The following is a 24,691-nucleotide window of genomic DNA, read 5'->3' as shown; positions in this document are numbered from 1 at the left end:
TAAAGAACCACTTTGAGAGCTCACTCAATCTATTCTATAGCTTTTGATCAGGAAATAATCCCCACAATTGTATCTGAGCTGTTACAATCATGTTTTGATATTTTTTTCATATTCTTTGTTAAAATGCAAGTCAGTCTTCCCATCTGACTTGAAGGACATCTGATTCTCACCATTGAAGCCTTTTAAAATTACTGATTTCAGGGGAAAACTGCAAAGGAGGAAGCAGAGATGCAGACCTTACAGCTAAGGAGCCTGCAATTCTTGGAACGTTATATTTATCTCATTCTGTTCAACGCGTATCTTCACTTGGCAAAAAAAGACTCCTGGGAGAAATCTTTCAGCGTCTGGATGCGTGAGGTCAGTAGTCTTAAATACAACTGATAGCACTTGGATAACATTTTATAGATTTTTTTATTTTGATGAGTAATGGTAATTTTAGTGAATGGGGGAGTCAAGGAAGGCAGGAAATGAATGTTCCTATATATATATGAAGATGAATTTGCTTTCAACAGGAATCATGATCTATTTCCATTTCTCACAGTTTAGGTAGTGTAAACTCTGCCCTTAATCATGTAGTTTCTGGATGCAGTTTTTCAGATCAAAATTTGTTGAGATGCAGATGTTGTTTCCACATTTTAGAAAGCAGTATACTATTCTCCCTGGGTCCTTAGATAAATAACTAATAGGATGCAGTGAGGATCTGGATTTGAAAATCAGTATATCAAATACCAAGTAATAGGGAAAGTGGTGTGAACTTGAAACTTAAACATAAATAGCCAAAAAAAATGAAAGCAAGTGGATTAATTTTCATACCTTGGTGTTATAGTAATTAAAGATAGTGGGGAAGAAGCACCAGCTGCTGATGGAATAGTTGGTAATATGTGCTCTGTTATAAGAAAGAATTTTGTCAAGAGAATAAAAAAATGCCAGTAATATATTTCATTAATATTTTCATTAAGTTGTATGCATTAGGAAGAAGTGTGTGTTGAAAAAGAGGAAGAGAATGGGTCAAGAATGAAGGGAGGTGAATTAATTTGATTGGGAAACACAAGTAGGTAACAGGTACAAAAGAAGTATATTAAAGTGGTTTAATCCAGGGGTCCCCAACCTGTGGTCCACAGCCTATTGGCCACTAGGTCGCATGAGTGGCTGGCCAGTGAGCTTGTGTGTGCGCATAGCCCCATTCGCATGAGCATTGCTGCGAGCATCACAGGCATTCGCGGCCCCACTTAACGCGAACGCCATGGGCTTTCATGGCCCCACTCATGTCAGGGCTCATGGCCCCACTTGCACAACTAACGGGTGTTTGCGTGCATGCACGCGCACAAACATGCGTTCACCCCCTCCAAAAAAACCATCTCTTCTTTCCCTCCTCCCCCTGCTCTGGGCCACCAGGATAACTGGTTTAATCATATAGAGCAGAGGTCCCCAAACTTTTGGGCACCAGGGACCTGGTTACGTGGAGAGAGGTTTTTCTGCAGACCAAAGGGGGCGTGGTTTTGTGTGCTGCCTACATCCTGTGGATAGGGTTTTCCTTGTTTGTGCGGACCGGTTGCTGGCATACCACGGCCCGGTACTCTTTTACCGGTCTACCATAGAGAGCGTCCTCTCATATGGTATTGTGGTTTGGTATGCTGGTCTGACAGCCACGGATAGGAAAGCATTACAGAGGGTAGTGAGCACAGCACAAGACATTGTGGGCTGTCCCCTGACACCACTGGATGACATCGCCAGGGCTCGTTGCCTTGGAAGAGTGAGGAAGATTCTCAGGGATGACTCACACCCTGGAGGGTATCTCTTTACTCTCCTACCATCCGGTAGGAGATATAGGAATATAGCCAGCCGTACCAACAGGCTGAAAAATAGCTTTTATCCGTGGGCTGTTAGGCTTTTAAATGGGACATAATCTTATGCAGAATTGACTTGGGAGGCCGGTGTGTGGTGTAGTTGGTTCACATGGTGTGGTGGGATGGAGGGTTTGTTGTCACTGTGTGTTGGGGGGAGAGAGCACGGGGGAGGGAGGCTCAGCTAATCTCAATGTACACATGTTGTACTTTGACAATAAAGGCTTATTTATTTATTTTACTGGTCCATGGACCGGGGGGGGGGGCTGGGGATCCCTGATAATAGAGAGTATGAATGAGGATGGATTTGTGGTATGAAGAGTGAATGTTTCAGGAGGAAAGAAAGGATTGAATAAACTGTGATTGGATGGAACTGATGAGCTGAGAAGTTTAAAAGCCGAAAAGCAATTACGATGGGAATCAAAGTATCAATAGCACAGAAGCAAGGATGATTTGCAAGGACGGAAAGAGATGCAAAAGATGTGGTGTGCACTGTTGTAAGCTAATTCCTTCTCCCTTTAGTTTCTTTTGCTTATTACTTGCTTATTACTTGCATTAACAGAGGGATAGAATCAAGATCACGTGAAGTACTAATACCACTTTACAATGCCTTGGTAAGGCCACACCTGGAATATTGCATCCAGTTTTGGTCACCACGATGTAAAAAAGATGTCGAGACTCTAGAAAGAGTACAGAGAAGAGCAACAAAGATGATTGGGGGACTGGAGGCTAAAACATATAGGGAACGGTTGCTGGAATTGGGAATGTCTAGTCTAATGAAGAGAAGGGTGAGGGGTGACATGATAGCAGTGTTCCAATATCTCAGGGGCTGCCACAAAGAAGAGGGAGCCAAGCTATTCTCCAAAGCACCTGAAAGCAGGACAAGAAGCAACGGATGGAAACTAGTCAAGGAGAGAAGCAACCTAGAACTAAGGAGAAACTTCCTGACATTTAGAACAACTAACCAGTGGAACAACCTGCCTCCAAAAGTGGTGAATGCTCCAACACTGGAAGTTTTTAAGAAGAGACTGGACAGCCATTTGTCTGAAATGGTATAGGGTTTCCTGCCTGAGAAGGGGGTTGGACTAGATGACCTCCAAGGTCCCTTCCAAATAATAATAATAATTATTATTATTATTATTATTATTATTATTATTATTATTATTATTATTATTATTATTACTTTGTACTCGTTTTTCGTAATGTTCCTTATGACAAAGGAAACAGAGCGGTGGATATGCATATCTGTACTATGGTGCAGTTGAATGTCCCTAAACAAGCAGAAGGAGAAAGAGCCTGCAGCACCTGGGGTTCATTCCTTGCTTAGAGGAAAGTCATGGGTATGCCATGATTGTTGGGCCTGGGTAGACAGTCTAGAAAGGCCAGGAAAGCAGTTGACAGAGAGTGGTTAAAGGGTGTCAAGCTCAATTTCATTGAGGGCCGCATCAGCATTGCGGTTGCCCTCAGGGGGCCGGGTGGGTATGGCCAGGGTGGGCGTGGCCTACTGGGTGGGCATGGCTAGAGTGCGTATGGCCTACTGGGTGGGCGTGGCCAGCTCTACATCGTTCGCATCAAGGGTGCCTATGGGGTCCTGGGCAGGAGTGGGACAGATCTGAGGGTCTCTGGCAGGAGGAGGGTCTCTGGGCCAGGGCCAAGGCAGTGGGGGCCGTTCCCTCACTGTTTCCAGGATGGCTTCGCGGGCCACATGAAACCACTTCACAGGCCGGATCCGGCCCCCGGGCCTTGTGTTTGACATGTCTGGATGCATTAGGTGGATCAGTGCCTCCAGATTGCCAGGATTTAATGGGGCTGTCCGAGCATATCTTGGAGCAGTGATGGAGAACCTTTTAGAGACCAAATGCCCAAACTGCAACCCAAAACCCACTTATGTATCGCCAGGTGCCGGGTGGGCGTGGCTGCAGTGGTAACGGCAGACTGGGTGGGACTAAAAAGTTCAATCAATCAGTTCCAACTTTGCGAGATCTTTTTTTTTCCCCGCGAGAAGTTGAAATTGATTGATTGATTGAACTTTTTTTTTTTTTGCACACGGCGGCGGAGACCTCAAGCGAAAAGGTTTTATAAAACCCAGCTGAAGGCTCTAGGACTGAGGGGACGGCGCACATGCCCACAGATAGGGCTCTGCATGCCACCACGGTCTTGGAGCATCTTGGGGGAACGTGACAGCTTCCGGGTTTTAGGTTTGCAAGTAGACTTTCCATGCTTGTCGATGTGCCTTGTTGGATTTGGCATTTAATCCACCCATCAAGTCCTTCCTGGGATAGGCAGATGTTGTTTAATAAATTAGAGGTACTGTATTGTGGCAGGATGTACAGTAAATTGTTCCAAGTAAAGCTGACTTTTGCAATTGATTAATCCAGATGATTTTGGATTGCATCCAAAGAGCCTATTACTATTGGTACTATCTTTGTTTCCTTTTGCCATAGTCATTCTACTTCTATTTACTGTGATTTTTGTCCAGTTCTTTCTCTTTTCTTCTGTCTCCAGGTATTGCAGTGTCCACTATCCAAACTTTTTTTTGTCTTTCTTATTGACGGTTGTTAAGTCTGGGGTGTCGTGCGGCAGACGCTTGCTTTTTGAATTCTAAGGTCCCAGAACACTTCTTCATTTTGTACGACTTCGTCTCTTTTGCGGTCCCATCAATTCTTGCTTGCAGACAAGTAGCATTTCTTGCAGATATTCCAGTGCACTGTTGTTGTTGTTGCTGCTGCTGTTGCCATGCCTTTGTTTATAACCAGTTTATGCAGTCGTCTTGCAAGAGCTGTGTAGTTGGTTTACCATTTCTTCGGCTTCTTTGCAACAGCTGTTGTCTTCTCAGTTCTGATTTTATATGGATTTGTTTTGAAGGCTTAGTCTTGCACAGCCAGAATCAGCCTCTCTGTCTTTTTTCTTCAACTTCCCTGCTCTTAGCCATTGCCAGGTTTTCTTGTTTCTTTGTTTGCTCTTGTGCGTGGCTCCTCAAACGTGGCCACTGTAAGACTTGTTGACTTCAACTCTCAAAATTCCCCAGCCAGCATTGCTGGGAAATTGCTGGCTGGGGAATTCTGAGAAGAAATCCACAAGTCTTACAGCGGCCAAGTTTGAGGACCCATCCTCTTGGGCCTTAACTGACATTTAAAACGGGGGTCTTGGTGCTTGAGTATAATGTTCTATATGCTCTATGATCCTGCCATACAGCAATATAGTTTTTCATCAATGAGATAGCTCACGGGTCGGCAACCCGCAGCTCTGGAGCCGCATGCGGCTCTTTCAGCCTTCTCCTGCGGCTCCCAGTCTTCCTCTGCCATCTGCAGAGAGAAAGACAGAGAGAGGCACTTGCGCTTCTCTCTCTCTCTCTCTCTCTCTCTCTCTCTCTCTCTCTCTCTCTCTCTCTCTCTCTCTCTCTCTCTCTCTCTCTCTCTCTCTGTAAAAAAGAGAGTGGCCTCACGCTGTTCTCCGAGAAGCTGAGAAGCTTACAGGGCGGGGCTCCTGCCTTTGCTGCGACTCCACAGGAAGCAGGAAGCAGCAGAAAGCAGGGCAGGAGAGCCTGCCCAATAAGAATGTGTGTCAGCTTGTCCGAGAACAGCGTGAAGCCAGCATGCCAGGTGAGCAGAAGATCCGAGAGGGGGAGAGAGAGAGGGAGAGAGGGAGAGGGAGAGGGAGAGGGAGAGAAAGAGAGAGAACTCATGCACAGCAGCCTCTATTTCTTTTTAATTAAACTCTTCAATCAAGCTCCTCCCCTTGCGCGCGAGAGAGAGTTTTGCGGCTCCCAGTGTTTTTTCCTCTCTGGGAAATGGGTCCAAGTGGCTCTTTGAGTGTTTAAGGTTGCCGACCCCTGAGATAGCTGAATAATTACCGTTGACCATTGGATTGTATTAAAAAATGGCCTGCTATAAAGACTTTTGGACTTCTATAAGGAGGACCAACCTTTCCTTTTTTAAAATGTACATATATGTACAGTGTGGAACAGTAGGGTGACAAACTTTTACAGGAACCGCTTTTTATAGTCTTGATTTTTTTGTTTCCAGATGTACATGCCTGCTCCCTTAATCTGAATCATTGCTCATAACTGGTTGTAGCTTTTAAAGAGATCCTTCGCAGGCCTAAAGAAAGATCCTGGTTTCCATCCCCCGTCACTTTGAACATTATTGCTATGGCAGAATGCATTATCCTTGCATGCCTGGTAGATTCATTCCCATGAACAACAGCTGTTCTTGTAAACTGTTGATGATGTTCATTATGTCTCAGCATATCTTTATTGAGTAAGCCTCTGTGGCAAAGTGCAACGGCTAAGCCAACTGGCTTCAGAGGACCAGGAACTGTCCAGAGCTTCTGATCACAAGCCAGAAATTTTAACAGCTGTGGACGGGCAAGGGGATAACTATTTTAGAAGCGTGGCCATTTTAATGAGAGTGGTGGGGGACAATTGGTGGGCTACAGTTTCCTCACCCCTGACTGTTTGATGTCTGCAGCCCTTGCTCTCTTTGGGAAAATGGCTGCACCTCTTTGCCTGATTTACCAGCTGAAAGGATTCAGCTAAGTGCTTGCAATAAATGCTGTCCCAGGGTTCAGCTGCAATCCCTAATTCTAAAGAAAGCATACAGTATAACAGGGGTGTCAAAGTGCTGGCCCGCGGGCCGGATGTATCATACCGAAACCATGCCCATCCCCTTGCCGGCAATGGGAAAAAAGTCACAATACATCGCGACATGTCACGTGACGTTGAGAGTATAAGGAAGACATCTGATCTTACATCTCAATGCACATTTTAATTTTTTGATCTAGGAAACCTCCGTCTAAACATTTTAGTCTCATGTGCATCAGGTCCAGTATGGAAGTAGGGAATATGCTTTGTTTTACTTTGTGATAACTACAAATGAGCTGTTAATAACTGATTAAGCAGCACCTTACTATAATGTGTGCTTTAACTCCTTAGTTTTCCATGCTCTCTATCACCTTGCCAATTGGAAAAGAGCACTTTGAATGGTTCACTGTTCCACTTGGCCAAACTCCATAGAAAAATGATTTAACAAGTGTGCTAACGTAATGTAAATCCCAGCATGGAAATTTTGGGAGGTGTACTCCTGACACACCTAGACAGCACCAGGCTAAAGAACGCCAAGTTGTTACTTGATAAACGGTAATGAAATATATCCCTTCATTTAGAGTGATACTTCTTGGGACAAAGTTCAGTCCTGTCCATCACAGGACAAGAAACAACATGTGTACAACAATTTTGGGAGGGAACCAGTACAGACCACAGATAAGTGTTGTTTGACTCCTTTTATTGTAACAAAACCTCCAGAAAGAAAGAAAACTGAAGCTATCTCATATTTCCAGGATTTTTCTATAACTCCTATAGACTCTTAACCAGGGGTCTTCAAACTTGGCCCTTTTATGACTTGTGGACTTCAACTCCCAGAATCCCTCAGCTAGCGTGCCTGGATGAGGAATTCTGGGAGTTGGTCCACGAGTCATAACAGTTTGAAGACCCTTATCTTCTGTTTCCTTGTTTGTGTGTATATATTTCTAAGTTGTATATCTATGCATTTCTGTGTATCTTATTTTCATAGCTTTTTATGGCTTTCTGTGTTCTTAAGGCATGCCTCATTCCCATGGATTCCTATGAATTTTGATATCTTTTCATCCTTTCTTATGTTTCATCTTCTATAGAAAGGTTGATGCGTTAATTTTTAGACTAGGCTACCCCCCCTCTTTGGCTGGTCTCCCAGCTGTGGAAGGTAAAGAAACTGGTTGTTTGACTGTTGTTTCAACCTCAGACCTTTAGCTATCCCAGGTTTGGCTGTCTTGATTCTGAGCTAGTGTTTTGTAGTGGTGGAAAACGATCTTTGCCTAATTCGGTACTTCTCCAGAAAACAGCCGAAACTGCAGAGAATCATTTCCCATCAACATAGACAGTACAGAGCTAGGTGGCTTAATTGTGAGATTCCATAGAAAGCAGCCTTCTATGTCCTTAACTTTTCCTAATCAAGGTAACAGATTTGTTCAAGAATATCAGGATAGCAGCTAAAACTCAAATACTTTGGCCACCTAATGAGAAGGAAGGACTCACTGGAGAAGAGCCTAATGCTGGGAAAGATTGAGGGCAAGAGAAGAAGGGGACGACAGAGAATGAGGTGGCTGGATGGAGTCACTGAAGCCTGAGCTTAAATGGACTCCAGAAGATGGCAGAGGACAGGAAGGCCTGGAGGATCGTCGTCCATAGGGTCGCGATGGGTCGGACACGACTTCGCAGCTAACAACAACAACGTCAGGATAGCTGCCCAACAAGAGAAGCCCGTCTACCCACAAGTGAAAAGGACATGGGACACTTTAAAGGTTAATTGAAAGGAAACTTTAAAGTTATGTACTGTGAAATATAGCAGAAGCATCCAAGCTCTTTACCAACATTGTGATAGGCGTTCCAGAGGATTGTTGCCTCAGAATGAATCATTCAGAGAGAAAGCCGAGGGGCCTCATGACCTTTATTTTAGTTAAGTTTTAAAGCTACTGTTTACTTGCTTGAATAGAAACACTTTGTGCTGGAAAGAAGCCATTTATTTCTAGTCTCTTAGACCTCTATCTCTATCCTGTTCTTCCCACCAGACATTTCCATTTGGGGCGTCTTCTGATTACATTCTCAATTTATCCTCCATTGGCCCTATGCTTCGGTGTCTACGCCTCCCACACAATGGCCCTTCCCTGTTTTCTCTAGAATTCCCCCAAAATTGCTTTCATATGCTTCTCCTCCTGTCAATCTTTTTAAGGCATCCCTGGCTGTCACAGCCAAAATCTAATTTTGTCCTTGAAAGAAAGAATTGTGGTTTGTCCACAGATGAACTCGTTGGTGTTTCAGTGTCTCCTTTGCTATTGTTTCACCGTATGGCTTAGAAAATGCAAAATACCTTACACGAAGCTGCAAGCTCTTGTTTGAAAGCCAATTTCTGTTGCCGTTGCTGTTCTACGCTTTTCTTTTCCTTTTGTGTTCCACAAAAAAGTACAAACAGAAAAGACAGTAAAAATAACCTGGATGACAAAATAACATGCATTGTATTATGTCAGAAGAGCCACTTCCTCAGCACAGTGTAAACACGTTTCTTGAAACTACAACTCTGTCTTTTCAACGTTGAACAATAATATTTGCTTAATAAATCTGTATAACAACATTTTAGTAAAATTAAACCATAATGATCTTTGTAAAACTACTTTAGCAATCAGATGTCAAACCAAAACAGAGTATTAGTAAAATAAGCCCAAACCGCATTTAAGTATCTGCTCATCCATTTTGCGTTTTTAATAATAAAATTGACCAGCCCTTTAAAAACATCTGGTGACTCCATTAATCATGAAAATCTTTTTTTCTTGAATTAATTTATTTTAAAGAAAATAAAAAAGACACTTAATATTGTTAAGATGATTTTCAGTTGATTTACTACTATAGTAAAATCTAACCAGGTAACAGATTTCTTGCAAATTACTAATATCTACCTTAGGGATAGCTTTAAATTGTTTATTTCAAAATAGCATAGCTACAGAGTTTATCTAAGGCATATCCCCATACTAATAGTAATAGTATTTACTACTAGTAGTAATTCAGCCATTCCAAACTGTAAAATTCAGAAGTACCAAAAATCCATTTTGTACCAGTTTATGGAATTATTTAGAAGAAATCCCAAAATAACAGCTGACAAAGCTGAAAATGTTAAATTAATTCTAAAAACTTTGTGCTTTACAACTGCCAAGATTTAAATGCATAAGTACAATAATTTTCAGGTTTAACCCATAATGGCAATTTGTTCACCATCACCACCCAAAATGCATTCCAATAAAATAATAAAACTAAAATGAAACTAAAATAACATATTAAAACCAAAAGAACTAGTAGACTCGAACATTTTGTTAAAACATTGGAAATCAAAATACATTTCCAGCATTAAAGCTAAAAATCAGGAATATTGAAAATCCCATGATTATTGATCATCATAACTTCAGATAAGGAAACTATAGTTGTTCGTATTGAAAAAATCCTTATTATTTTATTAATTTGCTTGAAATAAGCTACAGATAGTAAATAAGGTAAAGGTAAAGGTTCCCCCGCACATGCGTGCTAGTCGTTTCCGACTCTAGGGGCCGGTGCTCATCTCCGTTTCAAAGCCGAAGAGCCAGCGCTTGTCCGAGGACGTCTCCGTGGTCATGTGGCCGGCATGACTAGACGCCAAAGGCGCACGGAACGCTGTTACCTTCCCACCGTAGTGGTCCCTATTTTTCTACTTGCGTTTTTACGTGCTTTCGAACTGCTAGGTTGGCAGAAGCTGGGACAAGTAACAGGTGCTCACTCTGTTACGCGGCACTCGGGATTCGACCCGCCAAACTGCCGACCTTCTGGTTGACAAGTTCAGCATCCTAACCCACTGAGCCACTGCGTCCCCTCACAGATACTAAATAAGATACCGTAATTAAATATGCAAATCTTGAAGTAATATTCCTTTTTGCAGCATGTGCCCAAGCTCATTGGAAATTTTAAATCGCATGCATCCATTGATTTTCATTGGAGATGAACACTTTGACATATTTAGAACTGCAAATGAGGAATGTTTTCTTGGAATAATTATTCCTGTTTTTTTTTTAAAGAATTCAAACCACACTTAAAAACCCAGTTACAACGAAACAATAGAATTGGACAGGAGTCATATGGGACTTATTCCAGATATGTGGATAACATGATGAAGTATCAAAATAACACCTTTAATGTCACTACATTTTTGTATAGAAAATACATAATTATCAAGGAGATATAGCAGTGTAATTTGTATGTAATAACAGTTTATGTTTAGCCACTATTTACTTCCAATGTTTTCCATTTATCCAATGAAGCAGGCAATGACTTCAGCATCCAGTAAGCAGTTATAAGGGACATCCTTGACAGATTTCATATGTAAGATTTATTTTTCCATCACTGAATTGCTGTACACGCTCAAGATCAGGATTGGAGCAAACCTCCTCAAATTCACTTCATGTATAATAATATAATCCATATATGTGCCCAGATCTCCATCATCAGTTTGGCACCTTGCCCCGGGTGTGAAATTCCAGCAGCCTAAACAACCTGGAGTTTTCCGCAACATCATGATGATCACGGATTGGGTGGCAACAGACTAGACCAGGGGTCTTCAAACTTGGCCCTTTTATGACACGTGGACTTCAGCTCCCAGAATTCCTCAGCCAGCCTGCCTGGCTGAGGAATTCTGGGAGTTGAAGTCCACGAGTCATAAAAGGGCCAAGTTTGAAGACCCCTGGACTAGACATTTCGGGCGCGGGAGGGATGGGGAACGGTGGGCATGGCTCTTTGTATCGGTGAGCAGGAATTTCAGTTTCCACCTCACCTTCCTGCAACCAACAACTTTCATAAAAAAAAAGTTCTTTCCACTTCAATCAATTGGAGTCGACAGTCTGCTTTCCTGAGTGATTCCTTTGGGACAGGTCTGACAATGTGATTTACCAGATTTATTTTTGGGATAGTTTTTACACCCATGTATAATTTAATCCAGGGCTAAAAACCTTATTTCTGTGGTGAATCACTGCAAACTGAGTCCTCCTCGTTTCATTTCATGCTGCAAATGATCTTCGTCGCTTTTCCTATGTTGAGGTCGATATAGTCCAGGGCTAGGCAACCTCGGCTCTTTTATGACTCGTGGACTTCAACTCCCAGAATTCCTCAGTCAGCTATGCTGACTGAGGAATTCTGGGAGTTGAAGTCCACGAGTCATAAAAGAGCCGAGGTTGCCTACCCCTGATATACTCCCATCAAAGTGTGGGAAGAAAAGAACTTTGATGAAATCAGGCTTCCCCTCTTTCCAGCAAGAAAGCTAATGGGCATCTCCTAAAGGACGTAATACAATCCTCATCCTAGATACTTGAGGGGCTGCCACAAAGAAGAGGGGTATCGACCTATGCTCCAAAGCACCTGAAAGCAGGACAGGAAATAACAAGATGGAAACTTATCAGGGAGAGGACCAGCCTAGAACTAAGGAGAAATATCCTGAGAGTGAGAATAATTAACCAGTGGAATGGCTTGCCTCCAGTAGCTACGGGTGCTCCATCACTGGAGATTTTTAAAAGACATTGGAGAGACATTTGTCTGAAATAGTATAGGGTCTCCTGCTTGAGCAGGGGGTTGGAATAGAAGACCTCCAAAGTCCCTTCCAACTCTGTCTATCTAGGTCAGACATGTCAAACACAAGGCCCGGAGGCCAGATCCGGCCCGCAAAGTGGTTTCATGTGGCCCCTGAAGCCATCCTGGAAACAGTGAGGGAACGGTCCCCACTGGCTTGGCCCTGGCCCAGAGACCCTCTTTCTGCCAGAGACCCCCAGATCTGTCCCATTCCTGTCCAGGCCCCCATAGGCACCCTTGATGCCAATGATGTAGAGCTGGCCATGCCCACCCAGTAGGCCATACGCACTCCAGCTGCGCCCACCCAGTAGGCTGCGCCCAACCTGGCCATACCCACCCGGCCCCCCAAAGGCAACCACAATGCTGATGTGGCCCTCAATGAAATTGAGTTTGACACCCGTGATCTAGGTCATAGTTATCCCAAGGGTGCTTTTTCACGAGGCAATTGGACTTTCTTGCCTTCTCTTTGAAGACGTTTTGCTTCTCATCCAAGAAGCTACAGTAGAAATGCCACCTTTGGTTAGGTTTCCACCATTTTTTCTTCTGATTTCTTTATAACTGTAGCCTTGTTCACTTAATAATACTATTTTACATCACTTTCTGGGCAACCAGTCAACTCTTTGCGCCATTGCTTTAATTTTGTTACGTTTTACAAGCTCACTAAATGAAAGAACGCAAAAAAAACCCAATCAGCTTGATAGCGATCACATAACACACCGACAAACGTCCTCCTCTCAGCTTCAAAACATGCCATCAATAACTGAACCCTACTGTGATCTGATTGGCTCGTTGCCAAAACAAGATGACACCTGATTGGCTCTCTAAACACTCATACTCATTGGCTACAATCAGATGAAGGAAAGCTACCCGATGTCAACCTAAGCAAGTTGTGCTTCCTTTTTCTGGCTATAACATTTCATAGAATACAGTACAGATAATTGAACAAACTTTGTTGCATTACATTCTTGATTAAATTATCTTTCCACTGATATACAATTTTATGGTACTACTCCAAAAAAAATGGTGTTATTAGCCATCAAACCTCAAAAATACACTTTTCCCAAAAGGTTTCCACAATTTTGGCCAATGCTGTACATACACACACTCCACAAACTTAGCTCTATGTTTCTGGACATAAATGTGGGTTATGTGATTCATGAAGATGTTTTTAGAAACTAATTTTATTTATTTTTTCCTATTTATTTAGATTATTATTGGAGGTAGATTTTTTTCTGTTTTGAAGGAGGAACATCACAAAATGTGACTATTTTAAAGACAATTATCTTTTTTCTCTCTGTTGTTATCCTTCTGCTGAAGGCACCCTCTCCTAGTCTGAGATGAGTTTATCATAGCTTTTGAATAAATAGAACAGGAAGTGATTCAACTCTTCAAAGATAAATTAGATTACAGTCTCTAGAGCAGGCATGCAGTGTGTTCCTTGGGCAATAAAAGCATCACTTTTTTCCAGACCCCTATAGATGGAGGTGTGGGGAGGGAGGACTCATCCAAATCCCAGAATAAATCCTGGACCTATTTTTGGAATACAGTCCTTAGCACACAAGGAAAAATCATAGTGTGGCCCAAGGAAGCTTTACACTTTGCTGTATGGGGTGAGCTCATATTAAGGAAATGAGTGAGATCAGCTGCAAAGCATTGCTGGTTTTGACAGTGAGGCTTAGAATCACCCCCCGTCCCCCCCCGAATCTTTAATAAGCATCTAACGTATCTTTCTTTGCTGCCTTATTCTGCACAAAAGACCTTTTGATGTCTTTGTTTCATTGCATCATTGGCTTTCTTCTCTCTTTTATCCACGAGCACTCAAATCTTTTCGAGCTGTTGTCAACCCCATCCTTTAACTTAGAAAGCTGTGTGGAAGCAACAGGGGTGGTCCTTGCCTCCTACTTTTTCTCTCTCTTTGCCCCTAATTTGCAAGTTTTTTGTGTGCGCATGGAATTGCGGAAACAACTATTAGCCGGGAGAAACATGTGTTAACAAAATTAAATTCTAGTCTAATCCACCAGAGATGTAGAGAACAGGATAAATGTTTTATGTTACAAGCATAGTTATCCTACGTGGGGCAACAATGCACCAGTATTTCATGAAGAAAATGCATATAATGTGGAGGTTATCACTGCATTTGTACGTACTCACGTACATGGACTGGAAGTTCTGTTCAGAAGGTACAGAAGATCTGAAGATAGATTGTTAGGTCTTTGTTAACTATTTTTATGAAATAGTTTGTTAGTAAAAGTCATGTTAAACAGTTGACTGTTCGCTGTAGAACCGAAATTAAATACTTGTAATATTTTTCCCCAATGAGGAACTGAAAGCAACATCTGTGGTTTATCCACTCTATTTCACTCTCACAGGAACCCTGTGCGTATAGCACTTAGCAATAGCACTTAGACTTGTATATATCGCTTCATAGTGCTTCACAGCCCTCTCTAAGTGGTTTAGAGCGTCAGCATATTTGCCCCCAACAATCTGGGTCCTCATTTTACCGACCTCAGAAGGATGCAAGGCTGAGTCAAACTTGAGCCAGTCAGGATCGAACTCCTGGCAGTGAGCAGAATTAGCCTGCTGCAATACTGCATTCTAACCACCGGTCAACCACGGCTCTTAATATACATCCATTCCAATCATTTTAGGGAGGTATCTATTAAAATCCTCCCACAATTTCAAATAAAGGTAGTCCTCAACTTAAAACCATTTGTTTAGCGACCACTTGCAGTTACAAAGGCACTGAAAAAAAATTACCTATGGCCGCTTTTCGTACTTCAGACCCTTGCAGCATCCCCACAGTCAGGTGCTCAAAATTTGGGCTCTCGGCAACTGTCATGTTGTGCAACTGACAGTTGTACTCTCCTAGGGTCGTGTGATCACCATTTGTAACATTCTTAGCCAGCTTCCAACAAGGAAAATCCATGGGGGAACCCTGCACCACTTGTTATAAAGTTTATAAAAACTTTTATAAAGACTTGCTGCAGCAGCAAGAACTCTGGAACAAAAACACTGTCAAGGAGTTGACTCCCTCATTTGGAGACAGCAGGAACGGAGAACTAAGTATTATCCCTTAAATATCATACGCTAGCCGTGTCCCCTCTCCCCCCCCCCCCAAGTCCACGGGCGTGTCAAGAGGGCGAGGGCCATTTGCTGTTCTCCTTCAGGGGACACTGCCTTTCTTCATTCTTCTCAGAGGGGCAACACTCCCCAAGCTGCGTTTCTTACCTGTTTGTCACTGCCACTTGTGTGTGCACCCGGCACGGATGGTTGCCACAGAAGTTGTAGATCGGCTCCCGGTGGACCTGTTTTATCTCCTCTCCTCTCTTCCTCCTCCTCCTCCTTTTCGGTGCAGCTCCAGCTGACCCTCCTCCTCCTCCTCCGAAGGCTGCCTTTTTTCCCCCCCTCTCCCTATCTCACTTAAACGGCCTCCTTTTATATCCCTTCGTGTCTCTGCCCCCCTCTCCTCCTCCTTTCTCTTCTGGGTGTGCCGGAAGTGCTGATCCGGGGCCTTTGCCTCGGCCCAGCAGCCCTGCAGCTCTCAAGGACTCTCTCACAGCAAGTCCTGCGCTGCACCGCTTTGTCTCGTTCCCTTCCCCCTTACACTTGGCTAGGCTGGGCAGGGCCGCGTACCACCTGTCACATGCCAACGTACCATCTGCTGTACAGCCCTGCTGTAACTCACCAAGGGCATTCCATCACTGGAGGTTTTCAGGTTTTCTGGACAGCCATTTGTCCAGAACAATATAGTGTCTCCTACTTGAGCAGGGGGTTAGACTAGAAGGCCGCCAAGTACCCTTCCAACCCCATTATTCTATGTTCCATCTCTCCCTCTGAGATGATTTTCATTGAAGATGTCCCGTCATCCTGGCTGCAGAGCATCTGGTTTCCCACCAAGCTCTCTTGTTTGTTTCTTTCTAGTCAAAACATAACATCTCAAAGGATATTGGTAAAGGACCAGCCAAGGGGTGGAATTGGTTTGATTTAAATGGAATTTGCAAAATAAAAAATTAGCGTTATCAACTTCAGTTGAATTTCTTCCAGTAAGAGTCCACAGAGAGTCCCCACCCTCAAAAACACCTGCATCTTTTAATGAGCAGGATGGGCCAGTAGCTTAAATGATCCTTAATAGGCTTAAGAGCACTTGAAATGGAGCTTGAGTGATTAACTATATAGTGGAATCGCCCAGCAGAAGTGCAAATAATTACTTGGAATGGGAAAAGGCGAACAGGCAGCAAATGGGTTGCTTAAGCACATTTGATCTGTTCCCTTGAGATTAGCCTCTCAACTTTTCTTGCTTGTGTAAGCTGTAAGCAAAGAGCTCCTGCCTGGTATGCATGATGGGAAAGCCTGATCTCCTCTCTGCCTCAGTTAGCTTTGCAAATTCATCTTGGCATGTTTGATCTCCTTGGTGAGAGATGAAAGAGGAATCTGCCAGCTGTGGTTACAATCACAGTCTGGCTATTCTCGGTTAAAGATATTTGCTGGAAAATGACATTAATCCAGTGGGTGGAGGAGAGATGGAGCTGAAATGCATGCAGGTCAGAAGCGTACTGCACGAAAGGGGTTGAGCAAGGGGAGAAAGAATGTACTCTGCACACAATTATCCTGCTCTTGAAAAAAAAAAGAAGCATATTGTGCCATAGAACAGATTGTGTAAGGGACACAAAAAAAAATCTTTTTTCCCCATTGTGAAAAATTTCTGGGAGCCATGTTGTGATCCACATTGGAAGTCAAACCTCCAGTCTCCTGATTCATTAAATATTTGCCACATCTAACAGATAGGTATGGACTGTTTTTAAGGTTCTCTCCTTAATTGCTATGAATACTTTGGTTGATATTATGGAAATAAAGATCCAGTGGTCTATCTAATTAGGAAAAGATAAGATAGTGCTCTTCAGATGCTTTGAACATCAATTCTGGTTAGTTCAAGACAGCATTGTAAGTGGCCCAAGAATGTTGGCAATTGTACTCCAAAGCACCTGGAAGGTACCAGTTTAACCTCCCCACTGTTTATATTTCCCATGCCTTTCTGGAGTCCTGGGAATACAAAGTGAAATGCAAGATGCACTCTTCTATTAAACTGTAAAACTCTTTTACGGCTTTTCAAAGCCTGATACAGAAAGTTGAGTGAGGCTCAGTGGCTTAAAGAGGCTGGAGAAGGTTGTGTTTCAGTGGTTCGTGTCCTAGCACCGCATGACAGGGTGAGCTCCTGTCACGTGCCTCATTTAAGGTGCTGGTACTTACCTTTAAAGCCCTACATGGCTTAGGCCCGGGATACTTGCAGGACCGTCTGCTACTGGGGACGACTTCCCATCGCCCAGTGTGCTCACACAGAGAGGGCCTCCTCAGGGTGCCGTCGGCCAGACAATGTTGGCTGGCGACCCCCAGGGGGAGGGCCTTCTCTGTGGGAGCACCAGCCCTTTGGAACCAGCTTCCCCTTGAGCTTCGGATGGCCCCAGACCTCCGGTCCTTCCGCCGCGACCTCAAAACTTTTCTCTTCCATCAGGCTGACCTGGATTGATGATGGGTTTTTAAATATGTTTTAATTTTTAACTGTAGTTAATTTATTTTGGGGCTGTTATTTAATTCGTTTTTAATTTTTGTATTGTTGTTTTTTTATTGTTGTAAACCGCCCTGAGTCCTTTGGGAGATAGGGAGGCATATGTCCCAAAAATAAATAAATAAATAAATAAATTTTCAGCCAATCTAACAGTTCGAAAGCATGTTACATGCAAGTAGATCAAGAGGTACCACTTCAGTGGGGAAAATGGCGCTTCAAGCAACAGTACGGATTCAACCAATGCTGGACCTGCCCAAATGCGATGTGACATTGGTGGTGGGAAAAGTCCTGAATGATGCTTCAGAATGCCATTATTCATCTGAGTGTGGAGCTAGTTCGCCCCATGTGGTGCACTCTGTATAGCGTGTGAGCATGAAGCAAACAAGCTAGCAATCATCAGCAGCCAAATAACTACTTTGTCTTAACATTGTAGTCTCCTGGCTAAAGTAACATCACCATATGCTAAATAAATACAAAAAGTTGAATTTCTTTATCTTACCTGCCTATCAAGGGGCTAATATTGCACATCTGTAACCCCATGTCCTCCCAAAGAGGCTTATCTGATTTAAGAGTATATTTTCTAGGGACAGCCACCATGAAGTTGTGTCTAGGGTGCTGGACTGGGATTGGGGAGACCCTGGTTCTAGTCCCCCATTAAATCTCAGAAGCCAGCGAGGTAACCCTAGGGCAGTCACTCCCTTTTAGGTCTAATCCTTGTTAGATTCTGCAGACAAGACAATGGGGATGATCTGGTTATTGATAAACGTCACTGTAAGAAGTAGGCAAATATAGTATAAAAGAAATGGACCCTGCAACTAAGTGGAACACACACTAAGTGGAACACACACTACTGCTAAGCTTGTAAGCCGCCCTGAGTCTTCGGAGAAGGGCGGGATATAAATGGAATTAAAATAAAAAAAATAAAAAAATAAAGAACAAACAACAAAAGTCGCAAATTGTGTCACGTGGATACTTAGTTAATTAACTACACAGTTCTCATTTAATGACTCCAACCGGGACTGCTGGAACTGCATTTGGTCGTGTGATTTTCCAATGTACATGTTGCTTCACAATGTAGCTTCCAGTCCCAATTAGCATTTTTAAATGAGACTACCTATACTCTGATTTTAGGAAAGTGTACATTTATGAGACTGCAGGAATAACAGCTAAAGTTGAAGGAAAATAATTCAGTAAGTCACAGAAAAGTTACTTTCAGATATTATAGGATTAGTGTATGAAATTCACAGAATATCGGGAATAATAATAATCTCTAGGACATCTATGTGATAGCCTCCTGGCTTCATTAAAAATATTAAAAAGTGGTCTCTCGGACTAGTAAAGGTTGATTTAAAATATTTAGAAAAACCTCATGGACATATTATAAATTAGGCTTCATAAACTTGACCAGTTATTTCCGAAGTTAATCATATGATGTAAGAGTTTAATTTGTTGATAATAACACTCCCAACCATTTCCAAAAAACATGAAGCAGAAAAAAGAAATATATATATATATATATATATATATATATATATATATATATATATATATATATATATATATATATATATATATATATATATATATGTATATATATGTATATATATATATATATGTATATATATATATATATATATATATATATATATATATATATATATATATATATATATATATATATTTGGCTGCCCAACTTAATCTCAGTGACTGTGGGCTTACAAGGATAAAACTCCAATACAAAATACAGTACAAGAACCAGTACCTCAGTCTTACATCCCAGTGTTACAATTGGCTGAATACTTTGGGCCTCTTTTGCCCTGCTTTCCTTAACTATTATATTTTGTTTTTGATATTTATTTGGATTTAACTATTTATGATGATGATGATGTTGTTTTCCTTTTGCTTGATCTATGCAGCCCAGAGGCTCTTGGCATTGGAGCAAGTTGTGAGAACTGTTACGTAAACAGACAATAAATTTAACTCAGTTTAACAGGGGAAAAAATGGTTTCATTCCATAAAAAGGAAAACAAGAAGACTCTTGCAGCACTTTAGAATAACCAATTATTATGATCTAAGTTTTCATGGAATATCATCCTAGTTAGGAATTGTAACAGTGAAGTTATAGGGGAATTGCAAGACATTCCATTTCCTATTAACCTGAGGTCAGGAGAAGCTGCTTCTTCATGATTTAATACATAACAGTCTTCCTGGAAAGCTAGATTTATTCTGTGTTCCTTGTTCTTCTGGAAACAAGTGAAGACAGGAGATCTTCTGAGGGACTTTGGTTAGTTGAAAACATGCCATAAAGATGTTTATATTGCTCCAATGAGGTTGGTAGTTCGGATTTTTGTACTCTATTGTATCTGTCTACTATAAACGTTTGAACATTTGACATTTATGTATATCATTAGGCTCCTGCAGGCTCCTGAGACTTATATGGCAGCAATGATAGACATCTTTTCCATAATCATGATGTCAGCATGGCCAAGCCAAATTCTGATCGCCACACTGTGCATTTTTCATTGGATTCCACTCAAAGATGCATACATATACACTTCTTGGAAGCTAAAGCAGTTTAAACGGCCTTTTTCTAAAAGGACTGCAGATCTTTTTTCCTCAATACATGCAATTTTGGGGGACGCTTTCTTGACTGGTCAGAGACTCGATTTGCAAAGCAGCTACAAATATTCGGTGCGGAGGAGCCTATTAATAACAGTTACAGGGGAAATAATAAGAACTGCATTTTGAATTATTTGTTAGGAGAAAAGCATAAACATAGTCATGTTTGTCTTGTTGCATCATATTTAGATGAAACAGTCTCCCAAATGGTTTTTGGATTACTTTTGTACTTACTTGATGTGGGCTGGGGGGAAATAGCCCTGAAACATTTTCTTACTTGCATAAACCATTGTTATTACATTTTTTTCCATTTGTTTTGCCTCACCATCAACCTTCTTAATGCTGGACTGAAGAATGAATATACAGAGAGAAAAATAACTGGATAACTGCAAATATGCATTTAATTTCATTAAACTCTTGTTTTTTAAAATGCAGAATTAAACTAAGTCTTAGGTCCTTTTGCAAGCCTTTTAATCCTAGTGGGTTGATATAAACCCCCAGTTTCCAGAGATGATGGATGTAGAGGCCCACAGCTTCCCTGTTGATTTTGCTTTGGAGAAAGTCTGCTCTTATGCCTTCCACGAGAAGGGATCATTTGCAGTTTGTCTTGTGGAGGCAAATATGTGACTTGGCATTCATGACAGGCTTTTTGGGCCGGGTTCCTTCACTATAAGCATCGTCAATGGAGCTTCTCTTGGGGAAGGACTTCAGCAAGTTCAAAAAAGGGGCATTGCGTTGTGGAGCCCTGCCTGGACAAGTGACCTTGTATTTTCAACTCACTGATTTGTTGGATGGGAAATAGTCCTTTGGGCCAGGCAGGGAGTTACTACAGGGATAAGCTTCTGTCCCTGCTTTCCAACACACTCAACATTGTCAGAGTTCAGATTGCACCCACTAGCTCAAAATATCAAGAGAGAACCCAGCCCTCGCGAATCAAAGCGTGTGGATGTGTGGCTGGAAAATGCATAGATTGGAGCATTGCAAATATATCTGAAAGTACCTTAGCAGAGAATAAGGAACTTTGTAGGTCCCCGGTGCTCTCCGAGCTTGGTGGGTTTCTTGCAGACGTTTCATTAGCAAATTAAGTAGCATCATCAATGCAGTAGATAAAATATCACAAATATTCTCCTCTGTCAGTAAGGAATTCCTTCAAAATGTGTCCTTAATCATTCTGACAGACACACACAAATATGTGTATACACACACACACACACACACACACACACACAGAAAGAGAGAGAGGGAGAGAGAGAGAGAGAGAGCTGTGTACTTATTTCGATGCTTACTGCAAATGAGTTTCCTCCTTTTTGCATGCTGGCACAAGGTAGTCCTCGACTTATGACCACAATTGAGCCCAAAATGTCTGTTGCTAAGCAGACAGTCATGAAGCGAGTTTTGCCCCATTTTATGACCTTTCTTGCCACAAGTGGTTAAGTGAATCATTGCAGTTGTTAAGTCAGATGGTCGCTAAGGACCCCAGGACACTGCAACTGTCATAAATACCTGCCAGTTGCCAAGCATATGAATTTTGTTCATGTGATCATGGGGATGCTACAGTGTCTTAAGTGTAAAAACTAGTCATTTGAACAGTCACCAAATGAAAAGTTGTAAGTCGAGGACTACCTGTATTAAAAAAACAACATGAGGGATCTTTTCACTTCTTTTTTTTAATTTAAAAAAAACCATTTAAGACCATCTTTCTGTGTGTTTCCCCTTCTCTCCTAATCCCTGGTTCGTTTTTCTGCTTTACAGGTGGCAGCCAAGGCGGGTGTCTATGAGATCCTGAACCATCTGGGTTTTTCTGAATTTGAAACTCTGGACAGCCAGGCACTCTCCCAGCTTCGCTATCGCTGGCAGGAGCAAAGCCGTAGCATCCTGCCCTTCCGAGGAGAATTCATTTAAGACTCAACGTTATTAAGGACCTGGAGGACTGCAGCACTTCTCCAGATGTGGCTAAATCACCTTCTTTCTCTGTTTCTCTCTGAAGCTTATGACATGTGTGCCTTAAAGAAGGGCTGTGTTTCCAAGATAAAGAGGTAAAACAGCCTCGAGGACATTTTTTTAGGGTTTCTTTTTTTCCAGGTAGAATAAAATAAATGTAAACAAAGCAGATGCTCTAGACCAGACATGTCAAATTCGCGACGTCAGGTGATGTCGCGCAGTGTAGCTGGACAGTTTTGCCATTGCCGGCAATGGGGTGGGCACGGCTTCTGCGTGACGCGTCTGGCCCACAGGCCGGCAGTTTGACAACCCTGCTCTAGACTTTCTCCCGGTCCCCAGCATGCCAGGAAAGACTTTTTTCTGAGGACTTGCTGCCGAAGGTAACTTGTATATTATGTATATGCAGAAGTAGGAAACATTTAATGGACAGTTCCATGTGGTTTAAGTACTTCCTTGCGCTTGACTCTTGTTTTGTTATGATGATGCTGATGTACATTTATGATACTTTAATTGGTAATCACCATTGTTGGACAGTTGTACTCTGCCAAGGATGGGAGAAGGTTACCTACACGGCCCAATGTGGACCTTTCACTGCATGCCTAAGAGGATGCTGAACTTTCTAGAGTTTCTGGAATTAGGCATACAAATACACACACACACACACACACACACACACGGTGCCTATCTGAATTCAGCGAATGGTTAATTCACCTGTCCTGCCTTCTTGGTCTGAATTGGATGGGGAGCCTACGTTAAACTTGAGCTCAGCATTTTTGATGTCTCTAGAGATTTTGAATCATACAGAGCCTAAAAATATTGTCCATGAGGAAACACCTACACTAAGGTGAGGGACCTACAACCTAGCAGATGTTGTTGCCCCTATCAACAATGACAACAACAAGAAAGATGTCCCACGGGTGCTTTTTCAAAAGGCAACTGGACTTTCTTCGGGTGGGGGGGGGTTTCCTTGAAAAAGTTTCACTTCTCATCCAAGAACCTTCTTCAGGACTTGCAGAAGAAATAAAGAAGCTTCTTGGATGGAGAAGCAAAACTTTTTTTTTAAAGGAAAACAAAGTCCAATCTCTAGGTTGTAGGTCCCTCACCTTAGTGTAGGTGCTTCCTCATAGTTTTAGGCTTTGTGACTACTTTGCACTTGGTTTAATACACAGATTTATAGGTTGAGCCAATTTTGAGCAAGCAGTTGTGCTAGCTGCACAATAGTGTCACCACCTATGTTTGCGGAGTCCCCAGCTCCAAATTGTCACTTTTTTTCCAATTGCAGCCAGCCAGCAATAATGAAATTCTTCTACACCAGGTCTGTCCAGTCAAGAATGTTGTGTATTCAGCCACCCATAACCAGTTTCACATTAATTCACATGACTAATCTGCATGTACCAAAGACTAAGTGGCTCTGACTTAGTTTGATTCATACGTGGAATTATTTTCTCCTGCCAAGTCCTATACATAGTGTATGAGATTTCAAACAGAAATGATAGGGATTGAGTCTGAAGTCATGCAATCTCCCACTGAGAGGCATGTCCCTGAAGTATCATTTGTAACTCTACTTACATGCAGCTCTACAACTTTTCCACAACAATTGTAAGGCTGTACCGACAAGTGTTCAAACACAACGATACAAGTCCTAGGATGGAAATGGGAATTCAGAATGTGCTTATATGTGAGTCTGTTTTCTGCTCACAACTCTTAAGAAATTGTCTTATATAGTTCAAACAATTCCTAAGAGTAAGAGATGAGTCGTGTTAAATCTGTCTAGACTAGTGTATTTCAACCTTGGCAACTTTTAAGATTGCGTGGACTTCAACTCCCAGGATTCCCCAGCCAGATTTGTTGGCTGGGAAATCCTGGGAGTTGGAGTCTACGCAAGTTAAAGTTGCAGGGTTGGAAAAAAAAAAACAACCACTGATCCACACAATGTTCCCCAACTTGGACAACTGCTAGCCATTATGGAAGTTGAAATCCAAACATGCAGAAGTTGTCCAGCTAAGTAAACACTGATCTAGAATCTAGACCTTATTTTAAGGAGTATCTTGGGAACTTATGACTTGTTTTTCTTCCTACAAGTTCTGTCAAAAAAACCCACAAGAGCTATTTCAGCCCTAAAAAGTAGCCAGTTCTGGTAACTCTTGTGAGAAGAGAGTCACAGAGATCCTTTGTCCTTTTGAGGTCTAGCAGGTGTTCTAGGATCTCACGATTGACCCAGCTTGTCTGAGAAACTGCAGATATTCTGAGGATTTAAGGAATCCTGTTAGCAGCCAGTATTTAAACTACAGCTGTAGCAATAAGAAAAGCCAGCAGAACATTCTTGTTTCTTGTGTTATTAGCGCAGAAATCATTGTGTGATGTTGATACCAGATTGAAGTGTTTATTTTCCCTTCACCAAGCACAGCAATACTGGTAGTCCTCAACTTACAACAGTTCATGTAGTGACGGTTTGAACTTTACAACGGCACTGAAAAAAAGTGGCCTATGGCCATTTTTCAGACTTACGTCCATTGCAGCATCCCCATGGTCACATGATCAAAAGTTGGCAACTGG

At 42.1% G+C, this 24,691-nt stretch overlaps 1 protein-coding gene across 1 annotated transcript in view; it reads left to right on the top strand.

The window, feature by feature from the left end:
* PALD1 (phosphatase domain containing paladin 1) overlaps positions 1-22,944 on the top strand; it is a 141,813-nt gene extending 118,869 nt beyond the window's left edge. The window contains exons 19-20 of the mRNA XM_083364774.1: positions 202-357; positions 21,947-22,944. Coding sequence (XP_083220900.1) covers positions 202-357; positions 21,947-22,096 — 306 coding nt within the window. The 3' untranslated portion in view covers positions 22,097-22,944. The remainder of the gene's footprint in view (positions 1-201; positions 358-21,946) is intronic.
* The last annotated feature ends 1,747 nt before the right edge of the window (positions 22,945-24,691 follow it).

Source organism: Vipera ursinii (assembly GCF_947247035.1).
Source record: "Vipera ursinii genome assembly, chromosome: 5".
NCBI classification, from domain to species: Eukaryota; Metazoa; Chordata; class Lepidosauria; order Squamata; family Viperidae; genus Vipera; species Vipera ursinii.
Note: the sequence above shows the minus strand (reverse complement) of the source record. Positions and strands in the feature narration are given on the sequence as shown.